The sequence below is a fragment of the Acipenser ruthenus genome, chromosome 1, assembly GCF_902713425.1.
Source record: "Acipenser ruthenus chromosome 1, fAciRut3.2 maternal haplotype, whole genome shotgun sequence".
Taxonomy (NCBI): domain Eukaryota; kingdom Metazoa; phylum Chordata; class Actinopteri; order Acipenseriformes; family Acipenseridae; genus Acipenser; species Acipenser ruthenus.
In genome coordinates this window covers 57,375,710-57,393,337 of record NC_081189.1, presented here as the reverse complement: position 1 = coordinate 57,393,337, position 17,628 = coordinate 57,375,710, and the positions used below count along the sequence as shown (strand labels likewise).

At 37.4% G+C, this 17,628-nt stretch overlaps 1 protein-coding gene across 4 annotated transcripts in view; it reads left to right on the top strand.

The window, feature by feature from the left end:
• LOC117420833 (centromere protein C) overlaps nt 1-17,377 on the top strand; it is an 80,405-nt gene extending 63,028 nt beyond the window's left edge. For all 4 annotated transcript variants that reach the window (XM_059026373.1, XM_059026382.1, XM_059026376.1 and 1 more), the window contains 7 exons: nt 8,889-8,948; nt 9,057-9,220; nt 9,686-9,776; nt 10,505-14,447; nt 14,556-14,719; nt 15,185-15,275; nt 16,008-17,377. In XM_059026373.1, the coding sequence (XP_058882356.1) occupies nt 8,889-8,948; nt 9,057-9,220; nt 9,686-9,776; nt 10,505-10,578 (389 nt within the window). In that variant the 3' untranslated portion in view covers nt 10,579-14,447; nt 14,556-14,719; nt 15,185-15,275; nt 16,008-17,377. The remainder of the gene's footprint in view (nt 1-8,888; nt 8,949-9,056; nt 9,221-9,685; nt 9,777-10,504; nt 14,448-14,555; nt 14,720-15,184; nt 15,276-16,007) is intronic.
• Nucleotides 17,378-17,628: the final 251 nt, after the last annotated feature.

Genomic DNA, 17,628 nt, shown 5'->3' with positions numbered 1-17,628 from the left:
CGGCGGCTCCATTAGTTGCCCCTTCCCAGGGACCTAACACTTTACTCGGCTGTAGTGTATCTTGTGTTTTTCTCTCTTTGAGCTTATATATTAGCAGTACTATATTTTATATTCTCTTTCTTGTTTTGAATATATTATTATTACTGTTAATGTGTTTGACCGAATTATATATTCGGTTTGTATTTTGTGCTGTTTTTCTTTTGTTACAGCTCCACACGCTTTAGCACACTTGCTGCTACTGTGCAGGACCACACTACTAATGCAGCTTGCAGTAGTGGTTTGATGCCACAGTAGTGTTGAGATAATTGCTTCCCTACTGTGAAGGCTTGAATAAGCAGACTAACTTCAACCTCGTTCTGTCTTGGTTGTTTGGTTTAGTCAGTGGCTTGTTGAGTGCTCCTCGTGGTTTGATCTCCTGAGTTCAGGTGTAGATCATCACTTGGTTCTGCATCAGGCTTACACTGAGTGTTCCTGTAGCCTCATAGATATTGCCACTAGTGGTTTGATTTTCGGAGGTGATCACTTGGTTCAGTCCTGTGCTTGCACTGTGATGTTCCACCGAATGTCGCCACCGAGTTTACAATTTCAGCACAGAGCGCAGTCAATCTCCAGGAGCTCACTTCCTGGCGGGACAATTTTTGAAAGGAACTAGGAGGCTTCAGCCTCCGGTGAAAGACATCGTCCCCCAGTGGAGACTGAACGTGGTGCTTCATGTGCTCACAAGAGCTCCCTTTTGAGCCCTTGCACTTGGCAGAGCTCAAATTACTTTCTTTAAAGGTGGCCTTTTTGCTATCAATCACCTCCGCAAAGGCTTGATTATTTTTTTCTGAGGGTAGGATGAACCCTGCCTTTCTGCCAAAAAACATTTCAGCTTTCCATGTCAACCAATTGGTGGAACTGGAGGCTTTCCATTCCTCCTCCTTTTCCTTCCAAAAAGAGCGAAAGCTACATACGCTTTGCCAAGTTCGAGCTTTAGCGTATTATGTTGACAGGCCGTAGAGTTAGTGCAGAACAATTTTTCTGCTACGGGGCTAATTTGCAAGGACAGGCAGCTTCAAAACAGCGCTTGTCTAAGTGGTTGGCTGATACAGTCAGGACTGCTTACAACCTGCTTCCCCCAGAGAAGATCATTGGCCATTCCACCAGGAGCCAGACAACTTCATGGGCCTTGTTCCAGGGTGCATCTGTCAGAGACATTTGCAACGCGGCGGTGTGGGCCTCCCACCACATCTTCACCAGGTTCTACCGGCTAAACGTCATGGACTCGCAAAACCCTGTTTTCGACACAACAGTGTTGGTGAGGGGAGTTACTTCCATACTGCATATCATGCTGGGGTCATTTTTTTACCTTTGAGTCCTGCGATTGTCCTCTGCGACAGTGATGGTATTATGAACCATTTGTACTGGTTAATATTTCCCATTTGAAAGGGAACGTTATTATCATAACCCTGGTTCCCTGAAATAGAAATATTAACCTTTACATTCAAGGTAGCTGCGGCTTAGTCACAATGACGTATAGTTGTCAGGTTCAGGTGTTCTTAAAGAGACATCACCCATTTGTAATGGTTAATATTTATGTTTCAGGGAACCAGGGTTATGATAATAACCTAAAGTTTTCTGTCCTTTCAGCATACTCATCTGTAACCCTTTCCCAAATAACGTATTGGAAGGTAAAGGTACCGGTATTTCCTGCACTAAAGCAGGAGACGATTAGGGAGGAGTCAGCTGACGAAGTAGTGTTCTCGGTTTGTATTGCTGCTTGTTTGATACGTCAAAAGATCATTTTATCATGTCTGCTTGGTGATATTAAAAATGTCTGTGGACAAGGTGAAACAAAAGATAAATCAGCAGTGTGGAATTCTTTTGGAATCATAGCGAATAAAAATAATGAACAAGTGACTGGATTCGCTGCTTGTAAAACTTGTCATTGTTTTTGTAAACGACAGCCACAAAACTGGTACATCTCTGCGAAAGCACAGGTTTAGCTACCTATCAACTGGTGGCATGAAAGAAATGGACAAGTATTTTATAGTAAAGTATGTAGAGATAGTTAATATGTTACAATGTGAAAATATATCCAGACCACTAGAGAAAGCTACCACGACTGTATAGCCTATTGTATAAACTCAGTCTGTGGAGAATGGTAGAGATGTGTGAATGCGAGAGCCAGTCAACACAGGCAGTAGGTAAAGGACAAACACCTGTGGGTTCAGGTTGGGTTGCAGGTCTTATTAAAGCGGGTCGGCTCGCGGGTAAACATTTTGATAAGAGACACGAAAGCCGGCTGGCAAATGCCCGTCAACCTTCAGCCAGCGCTGCGCCCACTGGCACACGGAATAAAAGACAGTACCAGGTTGCTAAATGCAATAAAAACAGAACATTTGATGTCTGCGCCTGTTGTGAAGAGGCAGTCTGTGGCAAATGCACTGGTACAGTTGAAAAGCATGTTTTATTACAGTTTTTCATGTTTATGTATGTGCTTTTTTTGAAAAAAATAAGAAACGTTTAATTTTCAATGTAAATAGTGTTTCTGCTCTGAAAATGTTATGTATTGTGTTCATAAATAAAAATATTACGTTGTATCCGATTGTTTGTTTTTCATTTTCATATCGAAGCCATTTTAAAATGGAGCCGCACATTTTGTAGTCCAAAATGTCGGCGGTTCTAGTGTTAATAAAATAAAAATATGCAAGTATATCAATTTTCTGAGGTGCTCGACCTGAGTGCATTCGAGTCATGTTTTTTTTTTCTTAATTCTGTTTATTGGTTTTGTTAAGTAAAGAAATTACACACAGTGACTTACAAAATAACAAAGGTAAAAGACGCATTTTAAATAATAATATAATACATTAAGCATCATGAAATCATTTATCATTTTCAATTTGCCAGGATTGTTTTTTGAATTTTATTTAGGAGACAAAAGAGAGAAAAACAGAGACAGGAAAAGGGGGAGAGAGGAAGAGTGAAAGAGAGATATTGCAAGCAGTCAGTTTGCATTCAGAAGAGAGAAAAACTATAGACAGATAGGTATAGATCAGGGGAGCCGTGGAGCCAGTTTATTATTATGTGATAGAAGGGCATGCTATGCTCGGTAAAAATTTTCAGTTGATCCACGAAGTGTATATTTTAATTTTTCAAGCTTGAAATGCTGCAAAAGGTCCCTCAGCCACTGAGCATGTGTGGGCGGGGCAGCATGTTTCCATGCAAATAGAATCAGGCATCTAGCTAGTAGTGTGGAGAAGGCCAAAGAGTCAGATTTGAGTTTTGTTAAATAAATGTCAGATGGTGTTATACCAAATGATGCAATTAGAGGGTTATGATCAAAAGGGTGCCCAATGATTTGGGAGAGGGTCTCAAAAACAGGCATCCAGAAGTTAGCTAGATTAGGACAGGACCAAAACAGATGGATGAGGGTAACAGGGGCCCACCCACATCGGTCACAGGTTAGGGCTAAACCTGGATAAATCCTTGCCAGCCTGGCCTTAAAGAGATGAATGTGGTGCAGAACTTTAAACTGTATAAGGCCATGGCGGGCACAAACCGATGAAGAGTGCTCTCGAGTGAGAGCAGACTCCCAATCATCATCCCGGAGACTGAATCCCAAATCCTGCTCCCATAATATTTTTAGGTTGGAAAGTGAAGGACAGTGTAAAGACATAATTTCATTATATATTTTAGATATCAAACCTTTGCAGTAGTGGTCAAATCAAAGTACACAGTCAAGCGCATGATCAGGGGGACGTGAAGGGAACTGCGCTACTGTATTCCTTACAACATTTCTAATTTGTAGGTATCTGAAAAAGTGGGTTTTGGGCAGATTGTATTTCTGGGAGAGTTGTTCAAAAGAACCGAAGCTATTGTCAATAAATAGGTCTTTTAGACACTTAGCACCATTCCCATGCCATATACGAAAAGCAGTGTCTTCCACTGAAGGAGAAAATAAATGGTTACTAGCCACAGGACACTGTAATGAGATTGATTGTAAGCCAAAGTGTTGTCTAAATTGTGCCCAAGATTTTGTCGAACTACAGGTTTAGTTAATGGAAGAGGGGAACACAGCAGCGCAGGTAAGGAGGTGTCCTGACAGGAGGCGGCTTCTATGCTTAACCAAGCTGGAACGCTCTGCTCTGGGCTGGAGCGTTACCACAAGGAGATGCCACTGATGTTGGCTGACCAGTAGTAAAAGCGAAAATTTGCTAATGCCAGGCCTCCTGAAGGTTTGGGTCTATAGGAAGACCTTACGGATCCTAGGAATTTTTTGGTTCCAGATGAATGAGGAGATTGTTTGGTTTAAAGTAGTAAAAAAAAAAAAAGGATTGTGTGATAAAGACTGGCATGCACTGAAATAAGTATAAAAATTTGGGAAGTGTGTTCACCTTTACAGAGTTCACCCGGCCAGCAAGTGACAGAGGCAGAGCATACCAGCGAGCGCAATCCTGTTTTGTACGTTCTAATAGAGGAGTAAAGTTGGATTTCAAAAGGTTATTAAAGGATCTAGTAACTGTGATTCCAAGATAAGTGAAGGTGTTGGCGGGTATTCGAAAGGGTAGGTTTGTGAGGGTGTAACTTTGGGCAACTGAGTTAATCGGGAAGAGTTCACTTTTGTGAAAATTAAGTTTGTAACCAGAGAATTTGCCAAATTGCTGTAAGGTGTTCAGAGCATGCTGGAGAGAAGGTACAGGATCTGAGATGTATAGAAGAAGGTCATCCACATATAATGAGAATTTCTGCTCAAGCCCTCCTCGTGTCACATCCTGTATTTCATGATTAATACGTAGGAAAATAGAAAGGGGCTCAATAACAATGGCAAAAGGGGTGGTAGCGGTGGGCTGAGCCTAAAAATAATTGGACATTACTAAATTGGGGAGAAAACAATAAAAAGTAATTGGCGACCACTAAATTTAAAAAAAGACCCTGAATAAATCCTGTTTGGTCATTGGAAATAAGAGGGGAGAATGGATTAAAGGTGGTGTGCCAGGATTTTTACATCTGAATTGAGAAGGGAAATAGGTCAATATGACCTACAGTCAAGAGGGTTCTTGGTTTTTTTTTAGTATGTGAAGTGGATGCCTGGCCCGAGGTTTGGAGGCAGAAGATTGGATATGAAGACTCTTGAGAAGACAGAACCTAGCAGCGAAGAAAGTTGAGGCTAGAATTTCTTTAAAAACTCTGTGGGGAACCCATCTGGGCCTGGGGATTTGCCACTGTGCATTAAGCTAATGGCTTGTTTAATTTCAGCATGGGTGAAAGGCTCTTCCAGAGATGCTTTGGACAGCGGATCAATAGTAGGAATTGGAAGAGTCTCAAATAATGAGTCAATCAAGGAGGGGCTTTGGGAGATTCAGATTTATAAAGAGATGAGTAGAAGTCTTGGAATTCTACATTAATGTTTTGCTGATCAGAAGTAATTAGGCCTGATTTTGTGCGGACTTCAGTACTCAAACGTTTAGCAGCTGACTGCTGGAGCTGATGGGCCAAGAGTTTGCTTGCCTTATCCCCATGTTCGGCATGGTGTGTGGCCAGGAGGTCAAATTCTGTCTGTAAAGCAAGCCGTTTTTTGTAAAGCTCAGGAGTGGGCGATTCAGCATATTGTTGATCTACTTGTAAAATGCAGTCAGTCAGCTCAGCAAGATGGCCAGCACGCTGGCTGTTTGTTTTGGCTGTGTATGAAATTGTTTGACCCAGAAGGTAAGCTTTAAAAGTTTCCCAGAGAAGAGCAGAGGAAACCTCTTCGGTAGTATTGGTCTCTAGAAAAAGGTTGATTTGGGAGGAAATAAAAGCAACAAACTCTTTGTCAGAGAGTAAGAGTGGATTAAAGCGCCAAGATCGGCGAGGTGCAAGGTGGCCGGGCAGTGCGAGCTCCAGCGTCAGGGGGGCATGATCGGAAATAACAATACTGTGGTAGGCACAGCTTGTTATCAACATAAAAAAGTAGTCAATTCTAGAAAAAGAATGATAGACAGGAGAGAAGTATGAGTACTGTCTAGCTGTAGGGAGGAGGACGCGCCAGGTGTCGGAAATACCATGGGAGTCTAGGAACGCCTGGATTGCTTTGGTGGAGTTAGATAGTGAAAGAGAACATAGGGAGGAATGATCCATGGCTGGGATCAAGACACAGTTAAAATCCCCTCCTAGAATGAGATGGTGGGAGTGTATGTCTGGTAGCGAGGACAGGAAGTTCTTAATAAAGTTGCTATCATCCCAGTTAGGTGCATACACATTTGCTAAAAGTACAGGAGTATTGAAAAGTTTACCCTTAACTGTAATATATTGTCCGTTTGGGTCTGCCATAGTCTGGGAGGCAACAAAAGGGATATTCTTATTTAATGAAATTGCTGTCCCCCTGGCCTTGCCATGGAAATTAGAATGGAAAAGCTGCCCCACCCACCCCGTGTATGTGAAAGTGGTCAGAAGTGCGTCCCCTGAAGAAAAGCAGTTCCTACTTTAAGCTGTTTGAGGTGTGATCAGACCTTATTACGTTTCACAGGATGGTTAAGACCCTTAACATTCCAACCAGCAAAGTTAACCGGGCACTTCCCACTACAGTTATTCTTATTACTTGATGCCATTATAGTAAAAGCGAGTAAACATATCTAGACAGTAAGGGTGACCTGAGAGCTGGATCTGACCATATGTGCGTGTTCAGAACCACCAGGTATACCCTCAGAGAGGGGTAGAGATGACTGCTTGAGTGATCCGACCATATGTGCGTGTTCAGAACCACCAGGTATACCCACAGAGAGGGATAGAGATGACCGCTTGAGTGAAATGACCATCTGCGTGTTCAGAACCACTAGGTATAGCCACAGAGAGGGATAGAGTTACCAAGTTTAGAGTTAGTTGGTTAAATGGTTTGCAAACAGAAGCAGTTTGATGTTTGGGGCACGTTTTGGCAAATTTGGTGTTAGTCATTTTGATAGTAAAATTTATCGCAGCAACTTCTGTTTAGCAAACTTGAAGCGGGTGTGGTTGCTGATGACGTATGCGAAGTTTCAGATCAATTGGTTCACCGCTTCTCAAGAAGAAGATTTTAAAAGGTTTTTAAGGAAATGCGTCATGCGGCCGTCTTGCTTTACTCACAAACACTATTTTTGAAAAGGTCAGTTGTATTGACACAGGGATAATGCTTGTCAACTTTGGAGTTAATCAACTAAACTGTTCAACTGCAGTTTAAAATTTAAGAACGAAACGTAGGTCTGGCCGCGATCTTGTTTCACGAAAGAACACCATTTTTCCATATTTGAATTCTATTATCGCCAGGGTGACGCCTACCAAGTTAGAAGTTAGTTGGTTAAACGGTGTGCAAACTTAAGCAGTTTGATAGTAACATTTATCGGAGCAACTTCTGATTTGCAAACTTAAAGCGGGTTTGGTTGATGATGACGTAAAACAATAGTGCACAACAGAGGTGATTTGGCTTAGCAGTTTAGGTACATTACGGTATTGATACCTTTCCTGTTATTCTGCATCACAATCATAAGTACTGTATACAGCGGTTAACGCTATGTTTGTGTTCCTAAACATGAAGAAAAAGTCAATTTTCATATGAACACATTTTTCTACTGCAAACATGCTTCTAAACCAACCTATGATACCTGCAGCCTTAGCAAAGTGTCCGAGGAAGATCTTTTTGTCAACTGATACTGTATTTTAATAATGGTTTTGAGAGAACTGTCAGTGACACAGAATACAAGTTTTCATGTCTCAATTAGCAGAAACGTGACTGCAGCAGGATAGCCTACTTACTCTCAAAGTAATTTTGTTTGAGCAAGTTATTTACAGTATTCAAAGTTTTTTAGGTAAGTGAAGAAACCTTTTTTTTTTTTTTTGTACAAACTCAACATGTAATAAACCTTAGTAACAACATTGGAAGCTCAGGGTTCTCCCCAGGAATTCTGTACAGCCGGGCGACAGAATATTATAGCCGGGAGCACTTAACGGAAAAATAAACTTGCCTTCCCTTAATATGACAAAGAATTTGAATAATGTGTTGTCTTTTGTTGACTACATCTGGTTGCTCTTTTTTATGTTCTACATTTTCTTTTTCATGACTGTTTTTTATTATGATAAATTACCGTGCATATTTAGGCACTCTACGATTTGACTGGGGAAAGATAACTTAGGTTTATTGTTTTTCGCTGTTCTGCAACTGTTCATTTTAACCATTTTTTAAATTTAAGTAAGCATGATGTGTCTTTCATCTGCTGCAGTAAGTTTCCTTGGCCGACCACTGCGTCTACGGTCCTCAACGTTGCCCGTTTCTTTGTGCTTCTTCAAAAGAGCTTGGACAGCACATCTGGAAACCCCTGTCTGCCTTGAAATTTCTGCCTGGGAGAGACCTTGCTGATGCAGTATAACTACCTTGTGTCTTGTTGCTGTGCTCAGTCTTGCCATGGTGTATGACTTTTGACAGTAAACTGTCTTCAGCAACCTCACCTTGTTAGCTGAGTTTGGCTGTTCCTCACCCAGTTTTATTCCTCCTACACAGCTGTTTCTGTTTCAGTTAATGATTGTGTTTCAACCTACATATTGAATTGATGATCATTAGCACCTGTTTGGTATAATTGTTTAATCATACACCTGACTATATGCCTACAAAATCCCTGATTTTGTGCAAGTGTACCTAGAAGAATTGATGCTGTTTTGAAGGCAAAGGGTGGTCACACCAAATATGGATTTGATTTAGATTTTTCTTCTGTTCACTCACTTTGCATTAGTTAATTGATAAATATAATCTATTAACATGTCTATTTTTGAAAGCATTCTTACTTTACAGCATTTTTTCACACCTGCCTAAAACTTTTGCACAGTACTGTAGTTCATGGACAGTAACGTTTAAATGTATAGGCATGTCTTTTGTAGTTCAAATTGAATCTCTTCTTTTTAAGGAAACTATAACGAAACCCGGACTAAGCTTCAAGACGAGAATGGAAGAGTTATTACCATTGGTAAGTTCTGTTTTGTGTTCTTCAGCTGTGACCATACTAATATTTCATTGATTTTAAATGTGCTCTGGTACTACTATGCCAACTTATAATCCTGTGTTTTCTCTACAGGATGTGTGAAAAGTATTGATATGCACAATTTCAAGTGGTACAAAATGGCAAATAATTACATGGGGATCTCAAAAGACTTAGCTGAACCCACATTTACGCATGGTAAAGTGCTGCTGGGACCCTACATGGAAAAGCCTTGTCAATATGTACATACTAGTACAATGGTAAGATTTTTTTTTATCCTATGTAGTTATTCAGTTTATACATTATTTATTGTGTTTAAATACCAACACTCCAAACTGTGTCTCAGGTTTATAATAAACAATGCCATGTGTTAACCTTTTAAGAGAGACATTTCAATTGCAATTACATGAACTAAAAGATCAATATTGTGAATAAATCATATTTACCACTTGCTCATATGTGTTAAATATTCTACAAGATGACAATCTGCAATCTTTCAAGTACTTTTCCAGCACCTTCTCATTATGGGACGACATCAAATAATAAAAAAGTTTGGGGCATACATTTGTAAAACCATTTAATTTGAGGATATGTTTGTTAAACTTGGTCCATTTCTGAAGCATTACAAACTGACAAATAATGAAGTTATTATAGAGTGCACTAAAAAAAAAATTCATATCATATCATATTTAAAAAAGATACTTTTCAGTTGTTCTCTATTTCAGGTTTTAAATGTCGTGACTGGTTCCGTTAATGTTTACATTCACCTGTCAAAATACGAGCTATCCACAGGAAATGTTTTCTATGTTCCCCCTGGTGAGTAATGTTTTGTTTACTGATTTTGTTAAATGTTGCATCCATTGGGGTGTTAGTTTGACTAACATTTTACAGTAATTCTTGAATAAATGAATACATTAATTAATTAATACATTTCAAATTGGTTGTTTTGCAAACCTCTTCCAATGTTACCTTCAACTTTCCATTCATGGTGGGGGGGGGGGGGGGTGGGGGGGAGGAGAATCATACATAGCACTAAATCAGAATAATTTCCATGAGAATAAAAAGTTGATTCCAACCAAAAAAAAAGGTTTTAAAATGTGTTTGCTTTAAAGAACATGGTGTAAATGGTGTATTGTAAAGCAAACAGAAATGTAAAGTATTTGTTTAAATTGAATTAAACCTCTGTATACAGTTTACTTGTACTCTGAAAAATATTTTATAGCATCCTTCATAAATTTAATCCTTACGTTTTCACAGGGATTTAATGTGCCAGTAGCCCTTGAAACATTCTGTGTGAATTAATCATGTCATTGTTTTTAAAAGTTATTTGCTTATAATCTGTAGTAATTAGCGGATTGATTAATTATTGTTAATTCCATAGCCTAGGTTGAGTCTAAACTGATATTTTGTGGCTGTAGTAATTACAGAATTATATTTGGCAGGATAATGAACTGTTGCTGAACCTTAACACACCCAGGTTCCTTTGAACTAATTCTGATTTCTTTCTCTCTCTCTCTCTCTCTCTCTCTCTCTCTCAAATATAGGTAACATATACAGAGTCATTAATATTACAGACCAACCGGCTCTTCTTTATTTTACCAAAATAAAAGTAAGATAACTTTGCTGAAATGATGGTGGACACATAGTCTAATCAAAGATGTATAAATGCCAGTTTATTGAGAGTATTAGAATTTTGAGCTCTGCAATCTGATTTGTGTTCATTAAAGTTTTAAGAATCGTTTAAAATGTTGCTTTTGCATATGTCAAGAAAATTGCATATGCAGTTGACATGAAACTTGGTAGTTCTGTTTTATTTATCTTCTTTTGGTTGACTTTTGGTCTCTAACTGGTTTAAAGTTGAAGTCTGAATTATCCAAACCACTTGCTCAAGCAATAATTGGTCCAGTACAAGCTGTATAAAGACTGTCAGGAAGGACCATCTGTGAGTTCTGTCATTTTGAGTGAGTTTTGTTAATTTAATTGGCTTGGGTAATGACTACATAATCTTCAGAACTGCTTTACTTGGATTACAAGTAGTTATTCCACAATATATGTCATGGCATTGACACCTGATTGGTTCACCTATTGCAGGCATTGTATATTATTGGAAGTTTGTTCAAACTTAACATGTATATGTTACAAAACATTGTGAGGAATACAGTTTATTTGTGTAACGGGGAACTAAACACTTGGCAGGGCCATTTTTTGTGTTGATGCTGATTTGTACATGCTATGGATCATTTTGTATTTGCAGCCTTTTATGTTCATTATCCATTGTGTAGTGTATATTTTGATCATTTTAATTAAAATGTATTTTGTTAAATACTGTACCTTTCATCTGTGCTGACACAATTCTCACAATTAAAAAGCAGATATGTTATGGTTATGAAACTATTGGAACTGTTTTATTGGTAAGATCTAACTGTATTTAACTTTCAACACTGCAGATCTGTATAAAGGCCTAGTAAAAAGATAATGCCAATTAGAACTGCTGAAATGCTATTGCAGTATAGGAAATATAACTACTCAAAACAGCTGACCAGTAAACTAATCTTGAGGATGCCATATATTTGTGCAATTTGTACTTCCTTTTTTAAATGGCCCTAGGTTTATCTTTTTCTAGTTTATTTGATATTGATAAAAATCAACCAACAGTACACTTGACCAGGAGAAGCCATAGCTGGATTAGTGCATTTTATTTTAAGTCATTTAAATGTTACATGTGGCTACTACAGCAGTTGCTTGGTCAAATTAAAGCTATGCACCAAAAATAATTTTAACTTATTAATCTATATATATATATACATACAGTCACCTCCAAAATTATTGGCACCCTTGATAAAGATGAGCAAAAAAGGCTGTATAAAATAAACAACACAGGTAATGAGCTATATTTTATGCTCAAATATATGGGAAAACCATATTCTTTTATTCTAATACAATTGCTCAGAGAAAAAGGTTTTTATTAACAAGTAATAAAAAATTCTCAGAAAGACAGGTGTCAGAATTATTGGCACCCCTAAAGATTCTTATAAATGAAATCAAACAAAATTAAATCTGCATTAACATTCTACTTCTTTAAGTTCATCTCAGTCTTAAGGAACTGGTAGAGGACGCAAGTGTATCTTGCCCCCACGCACAGTGAGGCAGATGGTTCGGGAGGCAAAGGGAAATCCAAGGGACACAGTTGGAGAATTACAGAACTTGGTTGCATCTTGGGGTCACCAAGTCTCCAAATCTACAACTATTAATGATTCAAGGCTATTTGGAAGGGTTGCCAGAAAAAAGCCTTTATTGAGAGCAACCAACAAATGTAAGCGCCTGGAGTTTGCTAAACGGCATTGGCTTTTCGTTTCAAGTTTAGAGTTAGTTGGTTAAATGGTTTGCAAACAGAAGCAGTTTGATGTTTGGGGCACGTTTTGGCAAATTTGGTGTTAGCCATTTTGATAGTAAAATTTATCGCAGCAACTTCTGTTTAGCAAACTTGAAGCGGGTGTGGTTGCTGATGATGTATGCGAAGTTTCAGATCAATCGGTTCACCGCTTCCCAAGAAGAAGATTTTAAAAGGTTTTTAAGGAAATGCGTCATGCGGCCATCTTGCTTTACTCACAAACACTATTTTTGAAAAGGTCAATTGTATTGACACAGGGATAATGCTTGTCAACTTTGGAGTTAATCAACTAAACTGTTCAACTGAAGCAGTTTAAAATTTAAGAATGAAACGTAGGTCTGGCCGCGATCTTGTTTCACGAAAGAACACCATTTTTCCATATTTGAATTCTATTATCGCCAGGGTGACGCCTACCAAGTTAGAAGTTAGTTGGTTAAACGGTGTGCAAACAGAAGCAGTTTGATAGTAACATTTATCGGAGCAACTTCTGATTTGCAAACTTAAAGCGGGTTTGGTTGATGATGACGTAAGACAATAGTGCACAACAGAGGTGATTTGGCTTAGCAGTTTAGGTACATTACGGTATTGATACCTTTCCTGTTATTCTGCATCACAATCATAAGTACTGTATACAGCGGTTAACGCTATGTTTGTGTTCCTAAACATGAAGAAAAAGTCAATTTTCATATGAACACATTTTTCTACTGCAAACATGCTTCTAAACCAACCTATGATACCTGCAGCCTTAGCAAAGTGTCTGAGGAAGATCTTTTTGTCAACTGATACTGTATTTTAATAATGGTTTTGAGAGAACTGTCAATGACACAGAATACAAGTTTTCATGTCTCAATTAGCAGAAACGTGACTGCAGCAGGATAGCCTACTTACTCTCAAAGTAATTTAGTTTGAACAAGTTATTTACAGTATTCAAAGTTTTTTAGGTAAGTGAAGAAACCTTTTTTTTTTTTTTTTTTTTGTACGAACTCAACGTGTAATAATCCTTAGTAACAACATTGGAAGCTCAGGGTTCTCCCCAGGAATTCTGTACAGCCGGGCGACAGAATATTATAGCCGGGAGCACTTAACGGAAAAATAAACTTGCCTTCCCTTAATATGACAAAGAATTTGAATAATGTGTTGTCTTTCGTTGACTACATCTGGTTGCTCTTTTTTATGTTCTACATTTTCTTTTTCATGACTGTTTTTTATTATGATAAATTACCGTGCATATTTAGGCACTCTACGATTTGACTGGGGAAAGATAACTTAGGTTTATTGTTTTTCGCTGTTCTGCAACTGTTCATTTTAACCATTTTTTAAATTTAAGTAAGCATGATGTGTCTTTCATCTGCTGCAGTAAGTTTCCTTGGCCGACCACTGCGTCTACGGTCCTCAACGTTGCCCGTTTCTTTGTGCTTCTTCAAAAGAGCTTGGACAGCACATCTGGAAACCCCTGTCTGCCTTGAAATTTCTGCCTGGGAGAGACCTTGCTGATGCAGTATAACTACCTTGTGTCTTGTTGCTGTGCTCAGTCTTGCCATGGTGTATGACTTTTGACAGTAAACTGTCTTCAGCAACCTCACCTTGTTAGCTGAGTTTGGCTGTTCCTCACCCAGTTTTATTCCTCCTACACAGCTGTTTCTGTTTCAGTTAATGATTGTGTTTCAACCTACATATTGAATTGATGATCATTAGCACCTGTTTGGTATAATTGTTTAATCATACACCTGACTATATGCCTACAAAATCCCTGATTTTGTGCAAGTGTACCTAGAAGAATTGATGCTGTTTTGAAGGCAAAGGGTGGTCACACCAAATATGGATTTGATTTAGATTTTTCTTCTGTTCACTCACTTTGCATTTAGTTAATTGATAAATATAATCTATTAACATGTCTATTTTTGAAAGCATTCTTACTTTACAGCATTTTTTCACACCTGCCTAAAACTTTTGCACAGTACTGTAGTTCATGGACAGTAACGTTTAAATGTATAGGCATGTCTTTTGTAGTTCAAATTGAATCTCTTCTTTTTAAGGAAACTATAACGAAACCCGGACTAAGCTTCAAGACGAGAATGGAAGAGTTATTACCATTGGTAAGTTCTGTTTTGTGTTCTTCAGCTGTGACCATACTAATATTTCATTGATTTTAAATGTGCTCTGGTACTACTATGCCAACTTATAATCCTGTGTTTTCTCTACAGGATGTGTGAAAAGTATTGATATGCACAATTTCAAGTGGTACAAAATGGCAAATAATTACATGGGGATCTCAAAAGACTTAGCTGAACCCACATTTACGCATGGTAAAGTGCTGCTGGGACCCTACATGGAAAAGCCTTGTCAATATGTACATACTAGTACAATGGTAAGATTTTTTTTTATACTATGTAGTTATTCAGTTTATACATTATTTATTGTCTTTAAATACCAACACTCCAAACTGTGTCTCCGGTTTATAATAAACAATGCCATGTGTTAACCTTTTAAGAGAGACATTTCAATTGCAATTACATGAACTAAAAGATCAATATTGTGAATAAATCATATTTACCACTTGCTCATATGTGTTATATATTCTACAAGATGACAATCTGCAATCTTTCAAGTACTTTTCCAGCACCTTCTCATTATGGGACGACATCAAATAATAAAAAAGTTTGGGGCATACATTTGTAAAACCATTTAATTTGAGGATATGTTTGTTAAACTTGGTCCATTTCTGAAGCATTACAAACTGACAAATAATGAAGTTATTATAGAGTGCACTAAAAAAAAAATTCATATCATATCATATTTAAAAAAGATACTTTTCAGTTGTTCTCTATTTCAGGTTTTAAATGTCGTGACTGGTTCCGTTAATGTTTACATTCACCTGTCAAAATACGAGCTATCCACAGGAAATGTTTTCTATGTTCCCCCTGGTGAGTAATGTTTTGTTTACTGATTTTGTTAAATGTTGCATCCATTGGGGTGTTAGTTTGACTAACATTTTACAGTAATTCTTGAATAAATGAATACATTAATTAATTAATACATTTCAAATTGGTTGTTTTGCAAACCTCTTCCAATGTTACCTTCAACTTTCCATTCATGGTGGTAGGAGAATCATACATAGCACTAAATCAGAATAATTTCCATGAGAATAAAAAGTTGATTCCAACCAAAAAAAAAGGTTTTAAAATGTGTTTGCTTTAAAGAACATGGTGTAAATGGTGTATTGTAAAGCAAACAGAAATGTAAAGTATTTGTTTAAATTGAATTAAACCTCTGTATACAGTTTACTTGTACTCTGAAAAATATTTTATAGCATCCTTCATAAATTTAATCCTTACGTTTTCACAGGGATTTAATGTGCCAGTAGCCCTTGAAACATTCTGTGTGAATTAATCATGTCATTGTTTTTAAAAGTTATTTGCTTATAATCTGTAGTAATTAGCGGATTGATTAATTATTGTTAATTCCATAGCCTAGGTTGAGTCTAAACTGATATTTTGTGGCTGTAGTAATTACAGAATTATATTTGGCAGGATAATGAACTGTTTCTGAACCTTAACACACCCAGGTTCCTTTGAACTAATTCTGATTCCTCTCTCTCTCTCTCTCTCTCTCTCTCTCTCTCTCTCTCTCTCTCTCTCTCTCTCTCTCAAATATAGGTAACATATACAGAGTCATTAATATTACAGACCAACCGGCTCTTCTTTATTTTACCAAAATAAAAGTAAGATAACTTTGCTGAAATGATGGTGGACACATAGTCTAATCAAAGATGTATAAATGCCAGTTTATTGAGAGTATTAGAATTTTGAGCTCTGCAATCTGATTTGTGTTCATTAAAGTTTTAAGAATCGTTTAAAATGTTGCTTTTGCATATGTCAAGAAAATTGCATATGCAGTTGACATGAAACTTGGTAGTTCTGTTTTATTTATCTTCTTTTGGTTGACTTTTGGTCTCTAACTGGTTTAAAGTTGAAGTCTGAATTATCCAAACCACTTGCTCAAGCAATAATTGGTCCAGTACAAGCTGTATACAGACTGTCAGGAAGGACCATCTGTGAGTTCTGTCATTTTGAGTGGGTTTTGTTAATTTAATTGGCTTGGGTAATGACTACATAATCTTCAGAACTGCTTTACTTGGATTACAAGTAGTTATTCCACAATATATGTCATGGCATTGACACCTGATTGGTTCACCTATTGCAGGCATTGTATATTATTGGAAGTTTGTTCAAACTTAACATGTATATGTTACAAAACATTGTGAGGAATACAGTTTATTTGTGTAACGGGGAACTAAACACTTGGCAAGGCCATTTTTTGTGTTGATGCTGATTTGTACATGCTATGGATCATTTTGTATTTGCAGCCTTTTATGTTCATTATCCATTGTGTAGTGTATATTTTGATCGTTTTAATTCAAATGTATTTTGTTAAATACTGTACCTTTCATCTGTGCTGACACAATTCTCACAATTAAAAAGCAGATATGTTATGGTTATGAAACTATTGGAACTGTTTTATTGGTAAGATCTAACTGTATTTAACTTTCAACACTGCAGATCTGTATAAAGGCCTAGTAAAAAGATAATGCCAATTAGAACTGCTGAAATGCTATTGCAGTATAGGAAATATAACTACTCAAAACAGCTGACCAGTAAACTAATCTTGAGGATGCCATATATTTGTGCAATTTGTACTTCCTTTTTTAAATGGCCCTAGGTTTATCTTTTTCTAGTTTATTTGATATTGATAAAAATCAACCAACAGTACACTTGACCAGGAGAAGCCATAGCTGGATTAGTGCATTTTATTTTAAGTCATTTAAATGTTACATGTGGCTACTACAGCAGTTGCTTGGTCAAATTAAAGCTATGCACCAAAAATAATTTTAACTTATTAATCTATATATATATATACATACAGTCACCTCCAAAATTATTGGCACCCTTGATAAAGATGAGCAAAAAAGGCTGTATAAAATAAACAACACAGGTAATGAGCTATATTTTATGCTCAAATATATGGGAAAACCATATTCTTTTATTCTAATACAATTGCTCAGAGGAAAAGGTTTTTATTAACAAGTAATAAAAAATTCTCAGAAAGACAGGTGTCAGAATTATTGGCACCCCTAAAGATTCTTATAAATGAAATCAAACTAAATTAAATCTGCATTAACATTCTACTTCTTTAAGTTCATCTCAGTCTTAAGGAACTGGTAGAGGACGCAAGTGTATCTTGCCCCCACGCACAGTGAGGCAGATGGTTCGGGAGGCA